General features: G+C 37.3%; 1 protein-coding gene across 4 annotated transcripts in view; it reads left to right on the plus strand.

Moving 5' to 3' along the window:
• The first annotated feature begins 4308 nt into the window (after positions 1–4308).
• The window catches only part of tfec (transcription factor EC), a 43346-nt gene continuing 20052 nt past the window's right edge, over positions 4309–27602 (plus strand). The window contains exon 1 of one of the 4 annotated variants that reach the window (XM_020714345.2): positions 4309–4563. In XM_020714345.2, coding sequence (XP_020570004.1) covers positions 4399–4563 — 165 coding nt within the window. In that variant the 5' untranslated portion in view covers positions 4309–4398. The remainder of the gene's footprint in view (positions 4564–27602) is intronic. The other 3 variants (XM_020714346.2, XM_020714343.2, XM_020714344.2) reach the window with 3 other exon arrangements.

The raw sequence follows: 27602 nt of genomic DNA on the forward strand, positions 1-27602 counted from the left end.
AAATCATCACAGAGAGGATTTATTGGGAAAATGTAAAGATTTTTAGGAGATACACATATTTCAACATGGATAACATAAGGCGTTAAAACTATTCCAACTATAGAAAATGTGTAATTTTTGCATAATATCCACCGCAAAAACTGACAGAAAGTAAAAAGACTTGTGTTTAAAAAAAAATTGTCTTCCAAGAAAACTAAACTTATTTTGTCCAGTCCAACAGAAATGTACACAAACTTAACTAATTTTAGTCAAGTTTAACCTCAAACACTGTTAGAAGATTCATAACTCCCTACTGTATCAGTAAAATCCGTCCAACAAAAAAGGCCTTCAGTTCTTATCTGTTTGCTCAGCTGTTGGACAGGACAAGTTAAAAAAAAAAAGAGGAAAAAAGGAAAAGAAAACGGGAGTAAGACAGAGGGCGGAGCAGTCAACATTTTATAGATCTACTCTGTTGGAAATCGTGTTTTAGGTGTTTCTAACATGTTCCTGTGACTTTTTTTGATGATGGAGGACATTTATTAAGAAAATCAATCTTATCAAGAAAGTTTATTTAATATCCAAATAATATTAGAGAATTAGAGAAAATAGATCTAAGGGCTAAGCGCTAGAATTGTTTTTCTAAACATAAGTATTCTTGGTAAGACCATTTTTCGTATCCCTTTGGTAGATTTTATTTTTGTCCATTTAAAGAAAATCTGCCAATCAAATAAGAATTTTTGACTTAATCTAAGGGTCCTGTATTGCATGATTCTGATTATTTTACTTTTTAACAACCATTGGCTTTGATTGATCCCCACTTTCTCCAAGCTATCACGCAGCACGTCTCCAGAGCCACGGTTTATCAGTTCGCAGCTTTAGCCTTAGTTGAAGGTTGACCCGTTAGGGTACTGCAGGTTTTTGGGTTGTCCGGGCCCGTAGAGGGTTGTAGCGAACTGCATCGTAACCCTTGTGCTATCCTCGGCACTTTAACGTTGGGAGTTGGGTCTTCTAGACCCACTAGACAGTGCGCTGAACCTTTTTTCTTCAATGATTTGTGAACCTCACTGGTGTCCATGGATTACATGAAATCTTTCCACCTTTATCCACCTTTGTCATGGTAGGGAGAACACGTCAATGCAGGGGTGGGGTCATCTAAGATACCACAAGGGTTAAAGAGGTGCTTCTTTCAGTTCATCTTGAGGCTTGCATGGCTATGTCAAGGTACGTCCATAAAAATGGAACGTTCGATTGTCGTGCGTGTGGTAAATGTATTGCATTTTATCATCAGTGAGGTGTGGGTACTGGCCCCTTGCCGACCATGGACGAATACCGGTGTGCAAGTGATACGCAAGTAGGACGGCCACACCAACTACGCTCCAATTGTCTAATTTCCTCATTTCTGAAAGTCAGGCTGCAACCACGGACGTAAACAACACTAAAGGGCCCCTTTCTCAGTATGCAGTATGCTAAAGGCTTTGGTTGTTGCTGCATTGGTAAGAAAGATTGTTTTTTTTTTGTTGTTTTTGCAAAAGTACATATGTACCCACAGTGCATATGTCATAAGGATACAAACAAAATAAAAAAAGAAGAAAAGAAGGATTTGGACTTTAAAAAACATATTTTCAAAACCCAAAGACCAGGAATTAACATACAAAGAAAGAAAAAGGATTATTATCGATTCATAATGTCAAAAAAAGTTCTGAGCCACTGTAAGCTCTATAGCACTTAAAAAAATCTTATTGTTGCTGAATGTGAGTTAATTATTCTTATTGTTATGATGATAAATTATGCTGAAGCAGTGCGCTGTGCAGAACTCCTATTGTTGGTCTTTCAAGATGCTTTAGGTCTAGTAAAACTCTCCATTCTCGAGCACTTCTATGCCGTGGCACTTGCAGATGCTGATTCCATCCCAGAGCACGGTTCATGCGTAAGCAGTGGAGTCGGGGTAACAAGGTAATTTCTGCAGGATGCCTCGCTTGAGGCCTAACAGAGAAGCCCACAAACTGCAGACAAAGACTCGGGCTTAATCCTCACAAACGACCCACTTGTTCACAACGACAATTTTTTTTTGTTTGCAGGAATGCTGCGAGGTGGACAAAACCCCTTCTTTAAGTAACAAAAACCAAGCATTCTCATGCCACGGCTGTGCCATCTTTGCAATTTTACACAGAGCTGCCTGGCAAATTCTTGTGCAATGTTGTCTGCAATGTTGGCAATGCACGGAAGTCAAATATCTCTGTGATGGAACGACCAAATGCTGTGCCGGTTTCCCGTTACCTTAAAGGAAAAAAAGAGGAAAAAAGATCCTTTAACTCTGACATTAAACATTTATAGGTTCAATCATCTTTGTAATGACATAAGTATTGTATTTTATGGCAATAAGTCGCTCTGGATGATAAGTTGCAGCAGTCAAAACAAAAGAAATAATGTATAAGTCGCACCTTTGTGGAGATTGCTTCTGCACAACTCCGCCAAGCCCGCTGTAAAACTAAGCGGCACTTTTTCTGCTTTGGTGACAGTAGCAAATACGGATAAACTCCGCTGCAGTGCCCTCTAGTGATTGTATGTGAGAAAATAAACTTAAAAAGAATTTAAAAAAAGAGAACTCGCGTATAAGTCGCACCTGAGTTTAAGTCATGCCCCTGGTCAAGCAATGCAAAAAGCCACAACTTGTACTCTGAAAAATATGGTAGTGTAGTGGAAAATGACAATAACAAATTCCCAAAAAGTTACCTATAGAATACAGGTTTTAAATACTTTTGTAGAAATGATCTGGAGACAGGTTCATGGTCTCCAAGAATGTCAGGAAGATGGGGAGTTCTATAGGCTTGCTTTGGACAATATTCCCCCAAATACAGTGTTCCCTTGATATATTGTAGTTCATTTTTCAAGGTCTCGCCATTTCGTAGATTTATTTTCAGTGCTTTTTTCTTTCTTGCCTTGTTTCCTCTCTGGAATTCGTTCAGTTTGCCAAATCTACAGAAATCTTCGATCGCGATCAGATCTTTGGTTTTATTCTAAAGAAAAAAGAAAAAAAAGACGTCATTTTTATGAAAGTTTGAACTTTGAAATGTAAAAATGTTCACGTGTGTTTTAGAAAAGTGTATAAAGTGAGTAGTGAGGAGTTTTATAGCCTCCCACTTTGCGGATTTCATCTATCGCCAGTTATTTTTTAGAGCTTAACTACTACAATAAACCCCTATTTATTTTGGTAGTTAACCATTGTTTGGCCAAGTTTAATTAAGCTTGAATTTTTATTTACATACACCTTAGAAGGTGTATGTATTTATTGCCAATGTAAATTTATTGGCTAACGGAGTGTTTAAAAAGAAGTTCAAACAGCACTAAACATCTCTCTGGTACATTTTATAAGCACCATAAAATATGCTTTTGAATCATTCTGCACAGTCATAGTTCACTCTCCACATGTGGATGATGGTGTTGGGCTTACTAGCAGATATGCTTTCATTGATTCAAACATGTATTTCTCCGAGAATCAACTGGAAGGCTGTTTTTTTTCCACCATACTGTTGTTTTCTTACAGTGTTGGTACATGGATCAGGGGAAAAGTCAGTTGAGACTTACCACAAATGTCCCCTCCCGGTTTGCATGTTCTCCCCATGTATGTTTAATTGGTGTAAATGTAAGTGTGTGTGGTTGTGTGGGCTTCCAATGGGCTGGAGAGCAGTCTAGACCCTGTCTTCACTTAACAGTTGGTGGGATAGGCTCCAGCAACCTCGGAATCCCCAAAGGGAGTCAGGATGTTTGGAAAATAGATGGATGGATGGAGTTCTTGTGAGTTATTAACTGTCATGAACAGAAGGGCCCTTCTTGTTTTTGCAGTCGCATGTGGCAGACCAAATGTCTCATTTGTTAGATTATTACCCAGTCTTCCAAGGGACAAATTATCAACATTGGCAACTTCTAGACAATGGTGTATTTATCTCAACATTGTGACTCAAATCAAATGAATCTTCAACAAACGAATGCTTCTTTGAACCTTAACATTCAGACACTATTTTCTCCAGCAGTAATCAGATTAGTTTGTTTATCTACTCCAGAATAGGAATACTAGATATTTAAATAAAATCTTTCTAAAGGTTTATGGATGGTTTAGTTTTGATTTTGTCTTGCTGTCGTAGCAAAGTAAGAACATATTCTGTAATCCAGGTGTGATGCCTGAATTGATGTTTCATTGAAATGTTGTCCCTCATGACTTTCCAAGTGAGCATAAATTCAACAGGAAGCTGGAAGAGTCCCACCATTCAAGTCATCTGACCATCTTCCCCTCATTTTGATCTTCCTACAGAAACTCCACTATAAATCAAAACTATTTCATGACTAAATGAGTTCATTCACTAAGTGTTGTTTCCTTTTTTGTTGTGTGTGTGTCTTTAGATCTTTCTTGTGTTGCCAGACATGTATCAGTCGTTCCCCGGCCCGGACAGCTCGTGGGTCGTTACTGAAAGAGACGGCCAACGCTGGTGTGACTCTGGGCCGCATCCGTGTAGCTGGCCTGATTTCCACCAGTCCTACGGCGGAGCGGAGGCTCGTGTGTGGCGTCAACGGATCAATCCGTGGAAGGTAGGACGCTCCAGAGAGCACAACAGCGACACTTCTCAATCCTGGTCATCATGTTTCGTAAATAAATTTGATGTACTTTTAGGAATATAAGTCGCAGTTTTATGCATAGTTTGGCCAGGGTGCGAATTTCCTCAGGTACAACTTTTATATGGATTAAAAAATAAGTAGAAAGCGACAACCACTAGAGGGCAGTACAGGTGCGTGCGTCAGTATTTGCCACTGACAACGCAGAAGAAGTGCCGCTCTGTTTTATGCCGGGCTTGACAGAGTTGTTTCTAAGTGACACAAACGATAAAGAATTCAACGAATTTAGTGATTTAAAGTGAAATAAAGAGTTTAGTTGACTTGTTTGCATGGTCTGGTTATCTTAATAATTGTTCATATGCTGCGCTAAAATGTAAGCATCAATGTGTTACAGTAGTGAAGCGTGCACATATTCTTATATATTCTCTAATATATCTCTTTTATTGCCATCTATTCCGTTATCATGATTTTCCTTTCAAAATAAAATGTTAAATACATTTTTCCAAAAAGTGCGACTTATACTCCAGTGCATTTTATGATTTTTTCCCCTTCAATATTATGTAATTTTTGGCATTTGCGAGTACTACTAGCAAAAGAAAAGAATGAGAGAAGAAACATAAAAGAATACAGAGACAAAAAAATAAGTACAAAAAAATTACAAGATTACTGCCTTAGCTACTACACTCCCCAATCCAAGAGGAACCCCCCCCCCCCCCCCCCCCCAAAAAAAAAAGGAAAGAGCCCTCACTTAAGATGAGTGAATGCTGCGCGAAAGATTCCAAAAAACCAGACGGTTGATGTGTAAACCGTAACAGGATGACCAATTGTCTGAACAATAGGGTACTGAAAACACCTAAGTAACAAGGAAAATGTACTTAATGTACAAAAGACACATCTTTTAAGTTCAAATAATGCTAGTTCACATCAAACAAAACCAGTATTGGAACAAAATAATTGTGCATTTGAAGTTAAAATTCAGTTTCTCCACAAAAATTAGCCATGTTTGCTAAATATTAGTTGCCTTTTTCCTTATATGGAGGCCATCTCTGTAGAGTTGTGCAAGTAACACTGACTTTTTATGCCGTTTTCTTTCACCAACCACCACAGAACAAAATAATTTTTGCTGCTTAATATGTCTAAAATTCCCCTGATAAAGGCAAAAACACACAATTTCACAGGGTATTGTTGTCTGGTTTCTAGTTGAAGTATCACTTGATATTGGACAAAACCAACTTCCTAGAAACTTTTCATTAAGATGTAACAACCTTTTCAAAAATCTTGAATATCTTAAAAAGATCTTATTTTAAGCAACATTTCTGATGTTTTTTTGTACTTTATGTAATATTTTGAAGCAAAAGTTTTATTAGTTAATGGTGAGACTTACATGTACTTGATTTAATCTTTAGACACATTTTCTTAAAACGTCTCATTTTAGTGTGGTCTAGACTTAAGGATAGCTGGACTGTTGTATCGCTAAAATAGGACATGTTTGGAGAAAAGGTTTAGACGTAACCCAAATTCATAGGTATAAAACTCTTTTTTGAGCAATCCACACTTATTTTAAGAGATAATATTCGCGATTACCAAAATAATAGACATAAATAGTTCCATTGGCAAATTTTCCACTTATTCCTTAACTTGTTTTGAGACGGACATTTTTCCCAGCGTAACATGACCTGACTTCCACGTTGAAGCTGTTTTTATAGCAATAGTCATATTTGTTAATTAATGGTTATTTTTACAGTATTCAGGAATATTTTATCAAAATAAAAAGAATAAAAAATAACATTTGTTTGTTTGCTTTTACCCTCCATATTCCTCGTTTCTTTGTGCCTCCCTACATTACATTCATGAGCCCAGTGTAAACAACAGCGACCTTAAAATCCTACAATCAATGGGAGTTTGTCTTCCTCGCACTAATAGCCGGTGTAAAACCGCAGGTATGTCATTATAGGTTAAACAAAAACACGGTTTTGCATGTTTGTTAACGCAGATGCATGAAAGGCATCCACCGCCATACATATGAAACCAAAGCAGGCCGTAAACACAGAGGGACGTCAGTCCTCCTGCCCCTCGATTTCAATGACACATTCTTCCTCCTGCCCCTCGATTGGAAAAAGCAGTGCTGCAGTGAAGAGTCCAGCTAACAATGTATTTTCCACCCTGTTGTTTTTTTTGGTGGGCATACACAAACGCTTGAGGGTGTGGAAGGGTTGATACCTGCCTGGAGGTGAGCGTTGGCCTTCAAAAAAGCCGAGGCAGCCGCTTTTTATTCATAAAATTGATACATGTTTCTGGTTGCAAAAAGGAAACTTTTTTGGGATGTTTTGCAGCTTCTGTCAGAAAAAATCCCAGTTGTTTTTATATTCAAAACTCTTGCACCCATCAGTCTTTAAGGAGCATTTTTTGGTCTGCAGCTGGGAAGGAAATTAGGAACTACAGACTTTTCTTGAAATGCAGCTGGCTTATTTATATATACAGAATGTGCAGGAAAAAAAAGAAATGGGTGCTTTCAAGCCAGCAGAAAAATATTCATCCGATTGCCGTAATTGGAGTAAACTGTGTCTGCAGTGTTGGTGACATCCTCAACATATGTGTTTTTGGTGGTTTTAACATGCTCTTGTGGCCTTTTTGTGGATAATGGAGGAGATATGTAAGGAAAATGAAGCTTAAAATTGCATTTCTAAGTATTTCTTTATTCAGATCATCCACTGGTAGACAGCTAGATCCATGGACGTCTTCGTTTCCCTCGTCTTACCTGACTCAAAATTAGATAGCTCCGATATTGCTTGCCAATTTTTTTTGCTCCGTTAATGTTAGATTGGGGGTGTGAGGGGCTGTAAGCGGGTGGAAATGAGGGCGACGGGACAGTGGGGCGGGGGCAGTCTTTGCCAACAGTCCCACCCACAACTCAAATGTACTACAGCCGCTCTGCACGAACTGTGTCCTAGAAAACGACACAGGTTGTTTGGTTTTGGCTTAAAGCGGCATAATCATAATTAAAAGACCACAGGGAATGAGTTTAAAATGGATCCAAAGATGATCAGAGTGGAACTTTAACATCTACAACCCCTTAGAGGGCCATCTTTCTCACCTCACTTTGAGAAGGTCCAGGTTTGAATCCTGTCTTTCTCCTTTGTATGTGGAGTTTGCATGTTCTCCATGTTCATGCGTGGGTTTTCTCCGGGCCCTCTGGTATCCTCCAAAAATCCAAAAACATGCTTTATAGGTTAAATGGGATCCATAAATTGCCTCTAGGTGTGGAAACTGGGTGTACCCCGCCTTCACCCAAATAGCAACTGGGTTGACTCGAACGGCCCCATGAAACCCGAAAAGGACTCAATGGGTTCTGAAAATGCATGGATGTATGAATGCAGACGCAACCACGTTAACAATGCAAACGTACAGCTGGGGCCTTCATATTCCAGAGTCCAAGGATTCTCTGGATTCAAATACAAGTAAAGATCCATTGCCATGTACCCGAAAGTAAAAAGAAAAATTAAAAATTCACTTGTCCACTAAGCCAAATGTATGCAAATTAGGAAACAAGGTGGAAATGCCATAGAATGCTTAATAATGTTCATGAAAATCAAGGCTTTTTGTCTTAGGTTTATCATCCAATTCACAGGATCGCGATGTAAGGAATGTGTTTCTAAGAAGAAAGCAAGGGGATTTTTGAGTGAAAGGGCACAAGCAGGTCATAGATGCCTCAGTTGGTGTGGGCCACCCATCTATGGGGCTGCACAGCTGTTTGAATGACGGTTTAACAAGAAATAAATATGAATTAATTCTGATAAGTAAATAAAAAACACATCACTTACTCTAAAGAGTTAGTTTTCCTCATTTTTTGGGGGGGCAAAAGTCATAGTAGTTGCATTAAAATACAGTGTCATCAATTAGATGTCCGGTTTACAATGTGATTAAAAGAGCAAACAAGCCTTTCATTCTTCACCAAAGGTTAAACTCTTACCGGCTTAAAACAAAGGTTAAAACCGAAGAGATCTGTTAACTAGATCTTTGCACTCGCTCCACTACCAGTTTTTATTGATTCATCAAGTAAATTCAATTAGAAAACTAAATTAAGTCTTGGCTTAGAGTTTGCTACGAGGCTTGTAGGAATCAACGTGTTTAAAAATGACATACAGGTAACACAGTTGGTGTACAATAGTCACTGTTTTTACAAAAATTTCTTTTAAAATTCGAAAAAAATTCAAAATATGGTTAATTTCTTGATTACTTTAAATATACGGTTCTAAGCATGAACACTAATCATCAGGGGAATTTTATTATACCAACTTCTGGTATGAATTAAACACTTGCTGTAATAGAACTGCTGCCTTTGTCTTAAATCATTACGTTTTTTTCCCCCGACCCTACCTGATAATCTAATGTTATCTAAAACACTAATAGGATTAGACAGAATAACCCACTAAATGCCTCACATTCACGTCGTAAGTGATTCACGCTGGATATGGGTGCAGCCCTGAAAAACGTACTCATGCAAACACACATCACCACCTGCCTGCCTGCCTCACCCCTGACCCACTCCTACAGCAATTACTCCTACAACGAAAAAAAAAAATCAACATTGGCCAGTTTTGCTTCAAACATATCGTAATCCGGCATGGCTGGAGGTTTCGAGGCCACCAAGAAAGCTATTAACAGCACCCAGAGACGTGAGGAGACCTCCGGGAAAGGTTTTTGTGGAGTGTTGCTATGAAACTGGGAGCGACAGTTCTGGGAAGGAAGGGGTAAATTACAGCTCAAATTCCTGTTGGACAAATGAGCATCCAACTGTTCCTGTTCATTGAACTAGAATGATGGTCTAACAAACACTTGATGAGGGCATTAAGCGACATTTCGTTATCAACATACTCTATGATAAACCCAAAGTTGACTTGTGAAACAGCAAAATTCACCAATGTCCCACAAAAACCAAAGTATATCCTGTCCCTCTTCTATTTCCAACACCTGCGACTTTTGGCCTTGTTGGTACAACCTGCGCCGATACCGTCCCAGCTGAGGCAAATTGACTTAAAACAGCCATTCATCTGTTTAACTCTTGTGTATCGCCGGGGCCCCCGCATACTCCATAACCTTTATGAGATTAATGCAATGGATTGAGTCGGTGTCTGCCAAAATTCCATTCCTATTTAAACCTTCAAGCCCATACCAGCAGCCTAATCCTATTAGACCCAATTGAGTGAAGTCTACAGTCTTTTTCAGTTAAACTAAGTTCATGCACTAATAAGATTCAAGGGGGCAAAAAAAGTACGATGTTCGGACAGTTTGTGTGCGGAGAAGGATCAGGAAAACAGGTAAATAGGGACTAGACTAGTTGCTGCAAGCGTTGATGGAGTGCTGAGGTTGTGTTTGGCAACGACGGAAGGACCTACAGTTCATAGGAACAAGCTAGGTGACAGCCCCTCATTGTTGGATTATTGTCCCCGCGCGATAAAATGAGCCGAAACAGATTTATCTGACATCATTGAAGTCATGAACTGCACAGCCACAACGCCAGAGTGGAACAGAAGGATTTCAAACCCGACCGTGGAGCAGGAAATGCAAAAGATGAAGTGGTTTAAAAGCATTAATGAAATCATAGTCAAACATTCATCCGAATGTCGGCACGTGCTCAGCATTCAGCAGAGACATTGCATTACACCGTGTTATAGACGTCAGAGGAGCTAAAACGCTAAAAATAGAGGTTCATAATTCTTAAAGGAACCAAACAAAGAAAAATGAAAACATGCTTTATTTGGACAAAAGTCACATTTCTACCTGACAATTTGTTCTAGAGCAGGGGTCGGGAACCTTTTTGGCCAAGAGAGCCATAAACGCCACATATTTTTAAATGTAATTTCGAAAGAGCCATACATTAATGTAGTGTCCCTTTACCACACTGAGACACGGAGACTTAACCTCTTTTAAGGTTCTTTATTCTGGTTACTGCAGACCCCTAACAAACGCCGTACAATTAACTCAGCAACTCCTAAGTCTCTCCCGCCGAGACGAGAGCGCGTCTCCCAACTTTATGTTCACCTGCTCCCGCTCCAGCCCTCCCATTTCCCTTATTCGGCCCATAGCTGAACCCCATTGGTCCAAACACCCTAACAACAGGCTGAGCGACAGATCTGAGGGCCAATCAGATCTCTGCTTGATCGATGCGTTCCATGAACTCCAGAACTTTTAACGCGGCCCAACAGCCAAGTTAAACTCAGTCCGCGACAATATGTTTAAAACTAAATATACAAGTGAATGTGTGCATTTGATGTAATTCAACACTTTTAAAGTACAATAAGTCTGTGGATTCTTTTTAATAACATTGTTATGCTGTTGCTAATAAATGATGAGTATTTCTCGTAGTAGTTTTGCTGATGGTCTAGTCTGGTTGATACGTGGTGAGTTTCTGCTTCATGCGGGTGTTGAGACTTTAAACGGGATCTTAGGTCTGAATGTTCTTTAGATGTGAGACAGACATGGAACCAAACACACACCCACGCTGCAGGAGTGACAGGCAGCAGGTTTTACGTTTTTACAATCCCTGCGCGATTCACCTGCTGCCGGTCCCCACAACCCCCCCCGACCCTCTGCCTTCTTCCTCACACATCCCGTCTCCGCAACTGCGCGCTCTTTCTCAGAGACGGGAGCGCGCAGTTTTAGGCACGGCAGTTCACAGGTTTCCAGATGGTACAAACCCTGTGAAATAATAAATAATAGTAAACTGAGAGTGCTGGCGCAGATTTTTCTCTCCAAGCACCGCTACTACTGCGCGCCTCTGGGATCGCATCGCGCCCGAGAAGGACTGGTCTAATGAAAAAAAAAAGGATAATTAAACATTTGTCTGCGAGCCACATGTGACCATCAAAAGAGCCATATATGGCTCGCGAGCCATAGGTTCCCGACCCCTGTTCTAGAGGGTCAAGTATGATATAGTTAGATTATCTTTATGTAAATCTCATGACAGCAAAAGTTAAACCTGTGTTTAAAACAAGGTTGCAAATTGAATTTAGTTGGACTAATTCAAAGTTTGAGTGAGTGGGTTGCCTGATAAAAAAGACCCAAACTGTGCAGGATGTACATTGCCTTCACCCGTCAGTAGCAGAGTTGGCTACTTATTGGCAAACATAGCAGGTTCAGAAAATGAATGAATCAAAAAGTCCCTGTTAGTAATCCAGTAAATTGTTGTTTGCAAATGAGCTTCAGTCGGGAAGCTAAATAGTTGCTATATGTTGCTACATTGCTAGGTTGCTATTATGTGCTATTGCTATCTATTATGTTTTGGAAAAATTGTAAAAAAAAAACAACAACAACGGGATAAACCATTGAGCTATGGGGTAGCCAGTCTGTGTTTTTTGTTCATTGACTGTATATGAGAACTGGAATGAGTTACCCCTCCCCCCTGGTATTCCAAATAGGACGTACCCCTTGGCTCCAGGAAACCAAAATCCCATAGACCTCTATAGAAAAAAATAAACAGCTATGACCATGTTTTTCGACATATAAGTCACAATTTTTGCAACTTATCCTCAGATGGGACTTATATGTGATTTAAAAAAAAGGCTCACACGTTCGTTATTTTCCCACTAACAACCACTAGAGGGGGCTGTAGGTGAGTGTATCAGTGTCAGTAAGAAGCGCCGGCCTCGGTGGAGTTGTCGAAAAGCGACAGACGAAGAAGAGTTCAACTGATTTAGCAATTTAAAGTGATACAAAGAGTTTAATTGACTTGTTTGCATGTTTTTCTTGCTTTGGTTATCCAAATAACTGTTCATGTGTTGTGATAATACACCTGACACTTTTTCAGTTCCTCCGATGTTTTAAGGAAACTAAATACGGTATGGAAGTGAAGCCTGCAAATATTTAATTGTATTATTGTTATCTAGTTTTTTTTTTTATTGATTTGCCACTCGAGATGTCCGGTCTTGTTCCTGTATTTTGTTAAATAAACGTGTCCCAAAAATACAGTATTCAGTCAATATATGTGTCTGTATAACCCGTCTTCCACTGCTACCTTTAAAAAAAACATATTCTTGCTAATCCTAATTTTTGTTTATCCCAATATTTTTTCTGTATCAGAAATGATTCAAGTCATAAACTTGACCAATCAGGTGCCTCTATAAAGTGTGTGTGTTTTCATGTTGAACGTCCAAAGGCAGATTTCGTGTAGCCCGCTTTCAAGTAATGGACTTCCAATAAACTCACTCCTGATTGGAGAGAGTGGTTACCATAGAGACTATGACTGGGACTAACCAATCCCTGTTTACCAACGTCGTCTTGTGTTAACATGAAAACGATTTTCTATGGGTAACATCATGATCAGTCGGTCCAGTTCTCATATACAGTCAAGGATTTCAATCTTTAGGTCTTGGGTTCGGGTTCTTTAAAACTAATCATTGTGCAAATTACTTCACTGTGGAGAGACCATTAAATTTGGAAAAGTTTTGTTCTTGTTAAATCTTCAACCAAATCCTCCTTTTTTAGTTGTAAATGATCCAAAATTTTATTTGTAAGTTTACAAATACACATAGTTTAAATTCTATATAAAATTATTGAACATTGACATGATGAATAAAGGTTCTTAACTTGTCCAACTGACGCTTTGAGCAAAGATTTAATTATTTATTGAACTTTTAACCCACTGATATAATCTAAATTGAAAAGTTCTCAAGCTCAAAGAACATTAGAACACAAGACAGAAGCCAAAAAAAAACACGTCGTCTCATTGAACCCTTTCTGTTATTAGGGCTTGTGGCTACTGCTTTGTTGCCCCCCTCCCCTTTCACCTTTGCCCCTTTTTGAAAGAGAAACTTGCAGAAGCAAAAGGCTCACACACATAAAAAAAAAGGAATCAGAATGTGACCCTGCTGGTGTCGGCGACAGAGACACGGTCTGAGAAGCTTCCTTTCAGGACAAACTAGCCAGAGGTGCTGCCTTTGATAAAAAAAAAAAAAAAAAAAACATCCAAAGACACTTCAGAGACCAAAGAATAACTTGCCTATTTTACCTTGATTTACTACTTTACAAGAAAAGATCCCAAAAAGATTTGTTAATGATAAAGATTTTCTTAATCTTATTGGAAAACATTTTATTGATAAACTATAAAATTATTATCATACTGGATTAAATTATCATAAGTGGACTTCTTTTAGTCTTTTTATTGATTGCATATTTTTCCGAATTATTATTAAATTTTTATTTAATTCATTTGTCTAGTAGACCAAAAAAACAAAAACAAAATTTGAACGCTTCATTTTGCTCAAAATTGAATATCCATATTTATATTATGACAGCTAATGTAGGTTTAACTTCATTTATGCAGTTATTTAATTCATATCATACTTTTTAGCTCAATTACTATTAGGTTACAAATGACCAAGTATTGAACTGAACAGATGAGAGAAAAGTATCTGTACAACATAACTACTGAGAATCCAATTATGAAAATTGTTTATGCATCCTTCTTTTTATAGCTGCTGAACATAATCATTTAACTAATGCATAGTGCATTTTTTGGTAAGTTGGTTTTGGTACTCCTGTAAAAATCTCTTTATAATGCTTCATTTAAAAAACCTGTTTACAAATGTGGAAATCACCAGTGATGTCATCAGTCAGATTTATAAACATTTGAACCCTAAGGCAAGGCAAGGCAAGGCAAGTTTATTTGTATAACACAATTCGTACACAAAGTAATTCAAGGTGCTTCACAACTTCACACCCTACAGAGTAGCTGCTTCATCATTTGATTAGCAACACTTAAAGTGTGTTGTTTAAAATTTTATCTCAGTATTTTTTCTCTGTTTACAAATCATAGCACAGGAAAAAAAATCACCAACGTTATTGACTGACTTTTACTTATAAATGAAGTTCACACGCTGCTCCCTTTTCACATGGCTAAAGAATATCCTGAGTTTAATCCTCCATTTAGAAAATGATGCAGAACAACATTAAAGAAAACCTGGACGGCTGCACTTGACTCGCTACCACTAGTTCTATAATTATTTAGCCGCGGTGTCACATTCTCTGGGATCACCAGCGCCCTCTGCCTTGAGGCAGGCGTACTGCGGGCCTCATATAGTGTATTTCTGAAAGCACATTTTTTGCAGATGAAAAAAAGACTAAATGGGTCACAAACTGGCACCAAGGTAATCAGACAGTTGACGAGCAATGAGCAAATGAAGTAATTAAAATTAAAAGCGTCTTTTAAAATAAAAGACCGAAACAGTAGTGCATGCACTGTTTGGCGCAGCCTGGGCCTCCACTGCCATTCTCTCTTGTATTTGAACAGGAAAATTCATAAATTGGCTACTTTTTTTTTTTTTTTTTCATCAAAGAAGTATTGAAAGAATATACATGTCTAAAAATTAATATTTGATTTTGATTTCTTAATTTAAAAACATAATTCATTTTTTTATATGTATGGATGTTTTAAGCCATGACTGCACATCACTGGAAATTAGCATTCTGAAGCTAATGAGGAAAAGCCTGTTTGTGTTTTTATTTTTTTTTATTTTTTACAATGCACACACAAAGCGCTGTTTAAAAAAAAACATGCAAAATTCCACTTCCATATTATACTACATAGGCAAATGCTAACAATTGAAAAAACTGTTTGGTGAACTCATGGACCCATTCTATTACGAGCTTGCTAAGAATGATTAAAAGCTAATCTGTTTATAATACTTAATTTATACAACAAGCATAAAACCTGTTTGCAAATGTGGAAATCACAATTTTTTAAGATAGTTAGCTAAAGCGTATTGGGTTTAACAGATTAGCGTGTAGGCTATGCTAATCAAGGCTAACAGCAGGATCAGTACTAATAATACTTGCTGAGCAATGAGCTCATTAGCTTTGTAACTTAAACTTTATTAGTGACTATTGTTTAAAAAATCAATTACACTAAACAGATGGAACTAATACAAACTTTAACAATAGGCTAAAGACTGAGAATACCTCAGCGAAAACATTTCACATTAGCTACTTGTTTTTTTTGATAGACACCAATGACGTTGACTTGACTGAAGGTATTAGAGAAGAGAATAAAAACAGACACAATGATAAAGGGATTTAAAAAAAAAAATCAAAGAATTGGAATAATTGGCATAATTCAAGGTGGCTGGGCACAGTCAGGGGGAGTGTCAGCATTAGGCAAATCTTTAGCCATCCTCAAAGAAGGATGGTCTGCACAATTAGCCACACGAACTCTGACCCTGCTCAGAATAATTAATGAATAACAGAGGGGATAAAGACAAAAGGCGCAGAGCGGTCTGCTTGAGTGGTGAGCATGGCTAATACATCAAAGAATGCTGTTAATTGGCCCTGCGGCTTTCATTCTTTGCCCTATTTCTTTCAATTCATTGACTCAAAATAATGGGTTCAGGTTCATTATCAACAGGTCGTAAGCCCTGGGAGTGCCAAAATTCAACAGGGGAATCAGGGTGGTGTGAGTGCCTACGCTTGACAGTCCATGTGTACCACTGGCCCCCAAGTCCTGACAACAGCATTTCCACACAAGGAGAGAAAATTGAGAGTTTCCACAAATGTGTTGAGAGGAGAGGAAACACCACGGCTTTTCTGTTTGTGATTTGGTGGTCCTGGAGTGACTTTTTTGTAAATTCGGTACGACTGTGACAATGCTGGAATATAACTGGTACGGACAGGTGAGTCAACAGGACATGTGTGCGTGCGAATGCTAAGTGTAAACAACTGCTTCTACCGCTAAACGCTTGTGTTGATTCTCTCGAGTCAGATGATAATAATCTGTCACACAGCAAACTGTGATGAGATGATCAGAAAAAACTCTAACATGCTTGGATTTGAAACAAAATTGCATCATAATCAATGTTGTATACTTCCAGTTCCATTTCCTCAACTTCAAATCAAGTTATCAAACAATTGTATTGCTGGCGCGCCCAAGTGCATGACCAAAGTAAAATAAAAGGCAGCTTTGTTTGAGACAATTGTGAAAACATCTCAACAAAAATCATAGACCAATTTCCTTTCGAGCTTAGAAAATGTGAATTTCAATGACATGACAACACCAAAATAAACAGCATAAACCAATCATATTCAACTGCATTTCTATTGGATGTTTGTCTTTATTTCAAAAACAAAGCAGATTTAGAAAAATCTGCCTTTTAATGGTAGCGTCTGGCAAAACGGCGGTCACATCAAAGGAACATTAAAGTTCCAAACTTTTTCTTTATGCACATGCAGAGCCAGAGAAGACATGAAAGAGCAAAGAGGGGAGGAGGCCTTAATTTAATCACCATAACTTTTTCTGCTCATGACACATGATCTGTACACTTTTGGATATTTCAAAACATCTTTTTCGGCTGACTTTACCTCAACATCTTTTTTCCACATACATAGACGATCACTAATGTAGGCTTTGTAGGAATTAATGTAATCATTTCTGATAGAAAGATCTCATAGTAATGTGTAAAGGATCATTTTAGGGCTACGGAAACCCAAAAATACCACTGCGGTCATTCACAAAGGTCAAAACCAACGGCAATTAGTTGAAGAAAACAAACCACATTTGTACTAAAGTATACAAGTTCTCTAATTGGCAGCAAAAATCAATTTATTTTTATTTTCTATTAACCTTGCCTTTCTCTGCATTTTCTTAAATGGTTTATTTCAAGCAATCAGGAAATAATGCACAAAACAATACAATAAGCATTTATGTAATCCCACCCCTGTTCTACTGTAACCATTTTATTACATGATTTATTTTACCTTATGTCTTTTCTTTTATTTAAATGTAAAACATTGTTGTTTTACAAAGTTAAAATTAGCCATCTCACTTCTTTTAACTAGTGACTTCAGATTACTTGAACATTTTTTTTAAAAGCAGTAATTATAGACTATAAAGCAATTTTAAAAAAACACAATATTATTGCAAAAATTACATTTTTCACTTCAAAATTTGCTCCCCTCCTTATATCTGACCTAACTTTAAAATCCAAAAAAACAAAAACTATTTACGTTTTGTTTTTAAATAAAAGTGCAACCAAGCCTTGGAGTTGGAGATCACTGCTATAGAGGCAAAGGTTAAGGCAGTTTGCTGGTGCAGACCACAGTATTCATAGAGAGAAAAAGACAAAATGGAAAACAGCTGTTGCTGCACATTACTTAATAAAAAAAAAGTTTCAACCATTTCTAAACAAGAAGAAAGCATTTAAGAGGAATGCCCATTCAGCAAAAAGTTCGAAAAAATGCGCTAAACCCTGAAAGTATCGGGAAGCATAGAAGCAAAATCAAGTGAACACATACAGATTGTGGGATTTGTTGCTTAAAACAAGCTACTTTTATCTAAAAAAATGTTCTGTCTGCAGCCGGTAACAAGTTTAGCCCACAGAAATGTACATTGAGGCCCAGGGGTTGAATACGTACGATTTAGTCCTAACACCAGAAATGTGATTTATTTCCTTTTTAATAATAAAATTAAAACTTTTTGGGGAAATTAGATGGTGATGATTATGTTTTTTTCTTTCATAAACTTTAAATTTAAATTAATCAATGATCAGTTGACTTTGAATTGTAATATTTTGTTTTTCATAATATTTTTTTAACACTTTCATGGATTTTTTTCAGCTGAAAAACTGATCAGCGAACGTTTTTAGGGTCTAAATGCTCATTGACTGCCTTCTTCGTGGCTAATTTAACATCAATTATTTCTGTTAATGTCATCCAAAAGAGTGAAATAGCATTAACTGACAGATTCCTTATGATCAAATGATCATTGAAAGTTGCATTATTCATTTATGCTACAATCTGCCACCCCTTCTAACTTTTTTACACAATAACCAGAGCAGCAAACAGCCAGGAGACTGCCAACCATTCTGCTTTAAAAGGTCAAATAAGTCAGTGTTTTTCAACCTTTTTTGAGCCACGCCACACTTTAACCTTGACAAAAATCCCGCGGCACACCAGCATCCTAAAAAAAAAAAAAAAAAAAAAGCAGAAACTCATAGTCTGTTTTGATCTACAGCCCCCCCCCCCCCCCCCCCCCCCCGGCAATCTGATGTGCATTTTTGTGATAATTGTGGCAGAAAAAGCAGGAAGTTGCAGATGTTTTTCTAAAAGATGTAATAAAAGTTAAGTTACATACAAACTGTATGTTCGTTGTGTTTTCAAGACGCTGTCCCTTTAAGCCAATGCATCATGGGAGATGTAGTGTGAAAACTGCGAGAAAACGGCAGAAAGACTCGCGTCTCTGAGCTTCATGGTTTTGTTCACTTGTTCCACGGTCTGATACCGGATTCTGTGGAAAGTTACACCGCTAAAGACGAGCTTTAGCTGGTGTTTTTGTCGGAACTGACTGAGTTATGAGCTAAATTGGAACAAGGAAGTGGAGACTTTAACCACTTCTGATTGGTCAGACTGATGACATGTGATTAAGCCTTCAAGAATGATTGGTGGAGTCGTGGAGACAGTAAAAGCTGCGGGACTTTTCCTTACACAGTTATAGCTGCAGCTATTTCGCGTTACCGTCATTCTTATCAAAATGTCTTTAATAGAATCAAATAAACACAACGAAAAAAGTATTTTATGATCGTTTATATTCCTAACTACTCAGTGTTTTATCAGGACCTGTTTGGATGAACAAAGAGCTGATTTCCTGGAGATGGTTAATGTTTTTAGATCAGTTAATGAGGGCAATTTTCCACGGCACACTTGACCATCTCCCACGGCACACTAGTGTGCCGCGGCACACTGGTTGAAAAACACTGAAATAAGTCATTAGAAAAAACACTGTTTGGAAATATTTAAAAAAATAATATTTTCCAATGACAGCTTCAAGAGAAAAACATATGTATTTATGTTAAAATATAATTATATCTTAGTTGATAGCTGTTGTTTTTCTCTACCTTAAAACCATCACTATCTTAGACTGAGTGTGGAGGTCAGGGGGGCTTTAGTGATGGATGGATAGATTTTTAAAGATCTCCCATTTTGTTTTCTCCGTCTTTGGAACATCAGGAGTTTTCTGTTTATATTTTAACATTTTATGTAACCCTTGTGCTATCCTAGGCACTTTAACATTGGGATTGGGGTCATCTAGACCCACTGGACAGTGCTCTGAACCTTTTTTCTTCAATGATTTGTGATCTTCACTGGTGTCCATGGATTACATGAAATCTTTCCACCTTTATCCACCTTTGTCTTGGTAGGGAGAACACGTCAATGTAAGGGTGGGGTTATAGGATAGTACAAGGGTTAAATAGACTAACCTGTCAGTGGGTTTTATTGATAATTAGCAGTAAGATTGGTAGAAACCAATGTTAGAAGAATTTTTAGAAGATCTGGAAAAAGGACTAATTGGGGACGAGTTTTTTGACACTAGATTTTTTTTCTTCTTTTTAGTAAAGTAACAAAAAAACAATGCGGAAGCTGTTGCTTCGGTGACCCTGTCTGCTTTCATTTTGGGGAAGTGTCTACGTTTAGTGAAACAGGAAGGGAAACTGGAGACCCACTCCAATAAAATTTGTGTTTTGGGTGTTTTTAACATGTTCTTGTGGCATTTTACTGACAATGAAGGACATTTATAAAGAAAACTGAGCTCAAAATTTGAGTATTTTTTTTTAATTAAAATTGTTGCAGGCGAAAAAGAATGCAGTTTGAAAAAGATCCTATTTTTTAGGTATGGCATGTGGAGCAAGCTAAATGCTCCCTGCTCCACTCCGTTCTGATGCATCCACTTGTAGACGACTAGATCCATGTACATCTTCATTTTCCTACTTCTGACCTGCCATCTATCTTAAAACTTTACGGCTGGATTGCTCCACTATTGCTGGCCACTTTTGTTGCATTGGTATGGTATGTTATCTTAGGGATTTTGAGGGGCTGTAAGCTAGCAGGAGAGCGTTAAAACAAAGAGCTCTCAGTTACAAGGAGGGGAGGTGGGGGCATGGTTGCTCCGCTTAATCGAAAATGTAGATCATTTTTTTTGGATACATGTTTGACTAACTCCAATTTTAAGCATCAAAATTTCAGTTTGGGGAGGTTCACAGACGTCTTAAGAAGGCAGATTGGTTCAAACAAATGGCTAACATGCAGACTAAGGGATTCAAACTCAAAAAAATGTTGGCATGATAGTGACTTCATAGCATGCTTAGAACTGGCAGTGACTAAACAACAGAGAAACTAAATGGAACTCAGGCACTGCTAATTACTCAATTTAGACCACTAATTGGGACGGCTAGGCGGGCTGGATGAGCTGCATGATCCAATCAGAATTTGAAAATAAATAGGGACATTTTTAAACATCATCCTGATTGAGTTTGAGTTTGTGATTAAGTGGAAATTTGCAGACTTCATACTGTACTTTGTGTGTATTTGTGTGTAGGCACAGTGAAACTAATATTCTTCCAATGGGTTCTTGTTCTAAAAGACGATTATAGACATCTTATCTTAGTCTTGTGTGTACTTTTTCTAAAAAAAAAAGTATTATATATATATATATATATATATATATATATATATATATATATATATATATATATATATATATATATATATATATATAAATATGAAACATACATATTCATATTTGATGTATATAAAACATATATAGTTTATTTGATATATATATATATACATACACATATATGTATGTGAAACATACATATTCAAGTTATATATATATAAAACATATATAGTTTTATTTATATATGTTTAATATCTATTTATATATATCTATGTGTATGTCTGTACGCATATATAAAAAAAAACAAAAAACGCCCCTCTCACCCTCCGCGGTTGGTTTCTCCTCCAAGCTCGGGTCCTCTACCAGAGGCCTGGGAGCTTGAGGGTCCTGCGCAGTATCTTAGCTGTTCCTAGCACTGCGCTTTTCTGGACTGAGAGGTCTGAGGTCTTTCCAGGTATCTGTTGTAGCCACTCCTCCAGCTTGGGGGTTACTGCCCCGAGTGCTCCAATTACCACAGGCACCACTGTCACCTTCACTTTCCATGCTTTCTCCAGTTCTTCTCTGAGTCCCTGGTATTTCTCCAGTTTCTCGTGTTCCTTCTTCCTGATGTTCCCATCGCTTGGTACTGCCACATCCACCATAACGGCTTTCCTCTGTTCTTTATCCACCACTACAATGTCTGGTTGGTTCGCCATTACCATCCTATCAGTCTGGATCTGGAAGTCCCACAGGATCTTTGCCCTTTCATTCTCTACCACCTTCGGAGGTGTTTCCCATTTTGATCTTGGGGTTTCCAGTTCATATTCTGCACACATGTTCCTGTATATTATTCCAGCCACTTGATTGTGGCGCTCCATGTAAGCTTTACCTGCCAGCATCTTACACCCTGCAGTTATGTGCTGGATTGTTTCAGGCGCCTCTTTACACAGCCTACACCTTGGGTCTTGTCTGGTGTGGTAGATCTGAGCCTCTATTGCTCTGGTGCTCAGGGCTTGTTCCTGAGCTGCCAGGATGAGTGCTTCAGTGCTGTCCTGTAGGCCAGCCCTTTCTAGCCATTGGTAGGACTTCTTGATATCAGCCACTTCAGTTATGGTCCGGTGGTACATCCCATGCAGGGGTTTGTCCTCCCATGAGGTTCTCAGGACCTGCCTTACTCGTTGGAGGTATTTAGCTGTTGCAGCTTTCCTTGTTGCCTGCTCAAGGTTGCCATTTGCCTGCAGAATTCCAAGGTACTTGTAACTGTCCTCGATGTCTGTTATTGTTCCTTCTGGGAGTGAGACCCCTCCTGTGTGGACTACCTTGCCTCTCTTAGTCACCATCCGGCTACATTTCTCGAGCCCGAATGACATCCCAATGTCAGTACTGTAGATCCTGGTGGTGTGGATCAGGGAGTCAATGTCACGCTCGCTCTTAGCATATAGCTTGATGTCATCCATGTATAGGAGGTGAATGATGTTGGCCCCATTTCTGAGTCGGTAAAAAATATAAATTCCTTCAGTATCCATAGCCAGTCTTGGTTATTATTTGGCTGAGGTGGTTCAGACCTATGCAGAACAGCAGTGGGGACAGAGCATCACCTTGGTATATACCACATTTGATGGACACTTGTGCAAGTGGCTTCCCATTGGCTTCAAGGGTGGTTTCCACAGCTTCATTGAGTTTCCTATGAAGGCTCTTAGAGTCCTGTTGACTTTGTACAGCTCCAAGCATTCAGTGATCCATGTGTGTGGCATTGAGTCATAGGCCTTCTTGTAATCAATCCAGGCTGTGCACAGGTTGGTGTGTCGTGACTTACAGTCTTGAGAGACTGTTCTGTCGACCAGGAGTTGGTGTTTGGCTCCTTTGGAGTCTCTACCAATGCCCTTCTGTGTGTTACTCATGAATTGATCCATGTGCCTATTTATCTTGGTTGCAATGATGCCTGACATATATTTATATTTATATGATATTTATTTATATATATATATATATATATAATTTTTAAGTGGTACAAAGACATGTATTTTGAATACTAAAATGAGCACTAAAGGAATAACTTACATAAAAGATGATTTAATTTAATACTGTAGGATAATCATTTCCAAACCAAAACAGATCATTTTTAAGCTTAAATATCATTTGTAGTCTTCAAAAAATCTATAGAACTGAGATTTATTTTTAGACATCAGTTTGGAAAAGCTATTGTTGGCACATTCTAATGCTTTTGGTTAAGGCTTTTTTATTAGAAAACGTTTATCCTTATTAATCATAGAGCATCCTGACTTTGGTTAAATTTCAACCTTCTATTTTTTAGCCTCCAATAGGGATTGTCGTCTAAATATCTCTTCAAAGAAAACGTGTTTAGTAGTAATATCAACATTGAAATAGCCATCACCCATTTTCAATTGTTAGATTTACCGTTTCGTGCCTTTAGTATTTCATACACATTAGCTACGAAAACATTTATTTTGATTTAAATCCAGGCGAGAAACAGGTTGATTCCTCAGTTTTATTTCTATTGTTTCTTAACATAAGAAGACTTGCATAATAAAATATATTTTTCGGAGAATTTGAAAAACAAAAACGAACAAGTTAAACTTTAACTGTAAAATAACAGTTCAAAAAAAGGCAAAATTTTAAATGAAACCACTTTAAAACGAGAATATGAGAGATTATTGTAGTTAAAAGAATGTTGTTTTTTTTTGTCTTGTTTTTTTTAGCAGTGCACTGTGTTCTGCCTCCTGATTGGCTGTACACCTTGTCAATCAATCTCCATGCCTTGATTGTCTCCTGTACAGAATGCTTTCAATTTGCGCCATCTATATAGATCTTTGATCGTGATCAGATTTTTGGTTTCATTATTTAAAAAAATATTCATGTCTGTCTGAGAAAAGTGCATAAAGTGTGAAGTGAGGGGTTTTACAGCCTTAAAACATCTAGAATTCTTGTAATTCTGTGTCACAGATTTCGTGGGTTAGCTTATAGAACATAACTCCCACGATAAACTACGAACCAGTTTATCAGCTTTTAATTTCTATCAAAATAGAGCAAAATAAATTGGGCAATAATTTTTGAGGATTTTTTTTATACTTGTTTTGAATCTGAGTTGTATATTGAGCTGTAACTCCAAAATACAGATGACTAAGGTTGTGTCTTCACTACTCACTATATAGTGCGTTCGCCATTTTCTAGTGCTGTCTGAATCCACAATTCCAAAATCAAGTGCCCTAGAAATTTCCCAGAAGTCTGCGAAAAAGCAGTGTGCATCGATGCTCGCTAGATTGGTGAATATAAACTACAATGCATTGCGTCTAAACAATTTTTGCAAAGAAAATGTGTTTAAATGTATTTTTTTTACTAAAATGTCAACACTTTCATCCTCAGAACTCAGTGGATTCATCAATGATCGTTGCAAAACCCTAAGATCAATTAAATTTTAACTTCGTGAAATCGATGACATTGTATTTGCTGTAAAAAAAAAAAAAGAAGTTAGCACGGTGTCCGAATTGCTTTTAAATCAGGGCACTAGATAGTCCCATACTGTGTAGTTTTTTAGTAATTAGGGATTAGGGTGGGAATATCTGACACAGCCTAAATTTCTAACTAAAGTTTGAACAAAAATGAACAGACTCTATTTGTTGCAATTAGCTATCTATAATCTGCTACTTATAGCTTGATCCAGCAAGGCAGATAAGGTTTTTATTGGTAAAATTTTATACCATCTGTCTATTTCTTGTTCTGTGGGAATTTCTTTTCAGTCTTTCTTCTAAGACAGGCCACCCTTGATGTGAATTAAATAAGATAATTTTAAACTTCACTAACTTTTTGATTTAGCTGATTGCTGATTTTGCCCCTTGGACTCTCCTTTTATCCTTCATCGTCTTGTCATGCTGGGTAAAGGCGCTTTGGCACTCCACTTTCTACCACAGCAGCTCAGTCGTTTAAACAGCAGGAGGACAGAGATAGCCAAGACCAGCAAACAAACGTCTCTTTGTCTGCAACACAATCCATATATTATTAGCTACGGTAAGGTCAAAGTTGATTTAATTTTCTGCTTAGTTCTCATTAAACAGCTATTGCATTATTTAATTTTCCACAATCAAGTTAAGGAAAAAAAAGTGGGGGAGTTGGAGGACAACTAATCAATATATGTCCACCAAAAGCTTTTGAACAGTGTCTCACAAATTTAGCCGACAAATGCACTTTATGTTGGCGGTAGACGGCCGGATCTTCACTCTGATGTCATTTATGCCTTCAAAAGTCATTATGGAGTTTGTTGTTCTTTGTAAAATCAAGACCAGGGATTTGCTGAATAACGTTACGATAAATTACCTCAAAAAGGTTTAACTGTTTTTACTGCTTATTTTACAGTTGCTGTTATGATACATTAAACACCACACTGCACCTAAGCCAGTGGAAAAGAGAACTATAACTTTATTAAAGCTTATTAACTTAAATAGTTGCCAAAATTAAATGAGTGTAAAAATGGTTTTAGTAATCCAAAAAGACAGAAAAAGATTATTCAGAAATATAGTGTAGACTTAACAAATTTATATAAATGTTATAAATTGAATTGAAAAGAGCCTAAATTTTTTGGGGAAATAAAATAAAGGCAACAAAATAGCAGAACAAATGATGTCCCAAAAAAGGTCAAACAAATTATGGTAATGAAAATGGACAAGCCTTTTTTATTTAAATGACAGCTTGTGAGATACGGTTTCCTTCGGAAAAATGTTTCTAGTGTCTTCAGCTATCAAAGGAAATAAATACTAATGACTTGATAAAGATAATTTACGTAATTCAATTTTTAAATTTGAGTCATAAAGTTCTAAGACTTAAAAAAAAACTATTTCCAATACTATATTTATAACAGCCCTTTCTCAATCTGCTTTTTTAAATAATGCCTGATGGTTTTTTTTCCATTGGCTTATATCCTTTACCAATTTTATTGTTAGTTTTTAAATACAGTTTTCTAATTTGATTAAATCATTTAGACTAGTTTTTCCTGGTGTTTTTGTTTGTAGTCAACTTTAAAGTCCCACTCTGATCCTCTTTTTAGCCATCTTTAAAGCGTTCCCAGTGGTATTTTTTAATGATTATTGAATGCCCAAATCAAAAAAGCTGTTGTTTTCGAGAACATAGTTTCTATAGAAAGGCAGTAGTTCATTAAAAACATTCTTTTTTCTTTTTCACACCTTTCCCCTCTCTCTTCCCACTGGGAAAAAAGAAAAAGTAGAAGTATATTTAAAACATAAAATGGAATAAATAAATAAAAACAAAACAAAAAGGGGTTTATACAAATGTCCCCGCTTTCCTATCACACATAAGTGAGAGATAGATAGATAGATAGACAACTTTATTCATCCATTTGGGAGGTTCCCGCATGGAAATTGACATCTCCATCGCATACAGCACTGGTTGGCATACATATAGGAAAAAGGGAAAAGCAGCACAGTGACTGCTTTTCTGCTTTTTTAAATGCTCTCCCACTAGCTTACAGCCTCTCACTCAGAATGGAGATGAGCTTGTGGCCCCGCCCATTGTATTTTTTACATCCCAAATACGATCTTAGTTTGATAAATGTTAACACTATGCAGCTGAATATCTAAGCAATTATTTCTTTACAAGCCCTATTACCACCTTCATTAAATATAACCATATACAATTAGTTATTTAACAGAAACATTTATTATCACACATTTACTCAAAATAGAATGATTAAAACTAATTGGAAAAGATTTTATCTTTATACAACAAACACCATCACATGCTGTTTCAGGTTACTGGACAGTGAGGCCAAGTATGAGGTTCCTCTTTCAGTGTTATAACACCGCAAAATAACCTTAGCCTCACCTCTGCTTTGTTCCTTATTTTTACCCTGCCTTTAACAGATTTCTTTATTAATGAAGGAGATGTTGCTTAAAATCGTATTAATTTTTCATCAGAAATTTCAAAATGTTTAAATATTATTCATGTGACTAAGACCCAATCGCCAAACTTCTTATCTTTAAAGATTTTTGTCTTTGATACATCATTCAAAAAAAAAAAGATTTATTCCTTAATTACTCACAAGGAAACGATAAATCAAGTCAGTTCTGTTACGTCTGAACAACTGTTTCCATTGACTCACATGAGCCCTGCGGAAACGGAAATAAAATAAGGCAACAAGTTAACTAAGACATTTTTGTTTGTTAAAGTCTTTCATTTTTCCCAGCACATCGTAATCCTTAGGAAATTTATGCTGGCATGACGTTCTGAGCAGTTCAGCCAGGAAATGCGGTATAAACTGCTATAAATAATGGAAAACATTCAAAAAAGATAGTTAAATAAAGGTTGAATGTGGAAAACCATCTTCAATTACTTGAGCCTTTATTCCAAAAGCCAGATACACAAGTAAATCAGGTTTCCATGCTGTGACATTTGTTTATTTTTGATGCAAACTTTGTTTTTTTACGTCCACACTGGGCATTTGACGCATATTCAAGGCACTTTTAGTCCATGGTGTTCACACTAGACAAACAGGGAGGGGCTTCTTCTTCGTTTTCTACTGTTTACTAGTGCATGTCCACCACCTACAATCGGAAGAAGCTTGGTGCGA

This window comes from Oryzias latipes, chromosome 23, assembly GCF_053564925.1.
Source record: "Oryzias latipes strain Hd-rR chromosome 23, Olatipes_Hd-rR_3.1".
NCBI lineage: Eukaryota > Metazoa > Chordata > Actinopteri > Beloniformes > Adrianichthyidae > Oryzias > Oryzias latipes.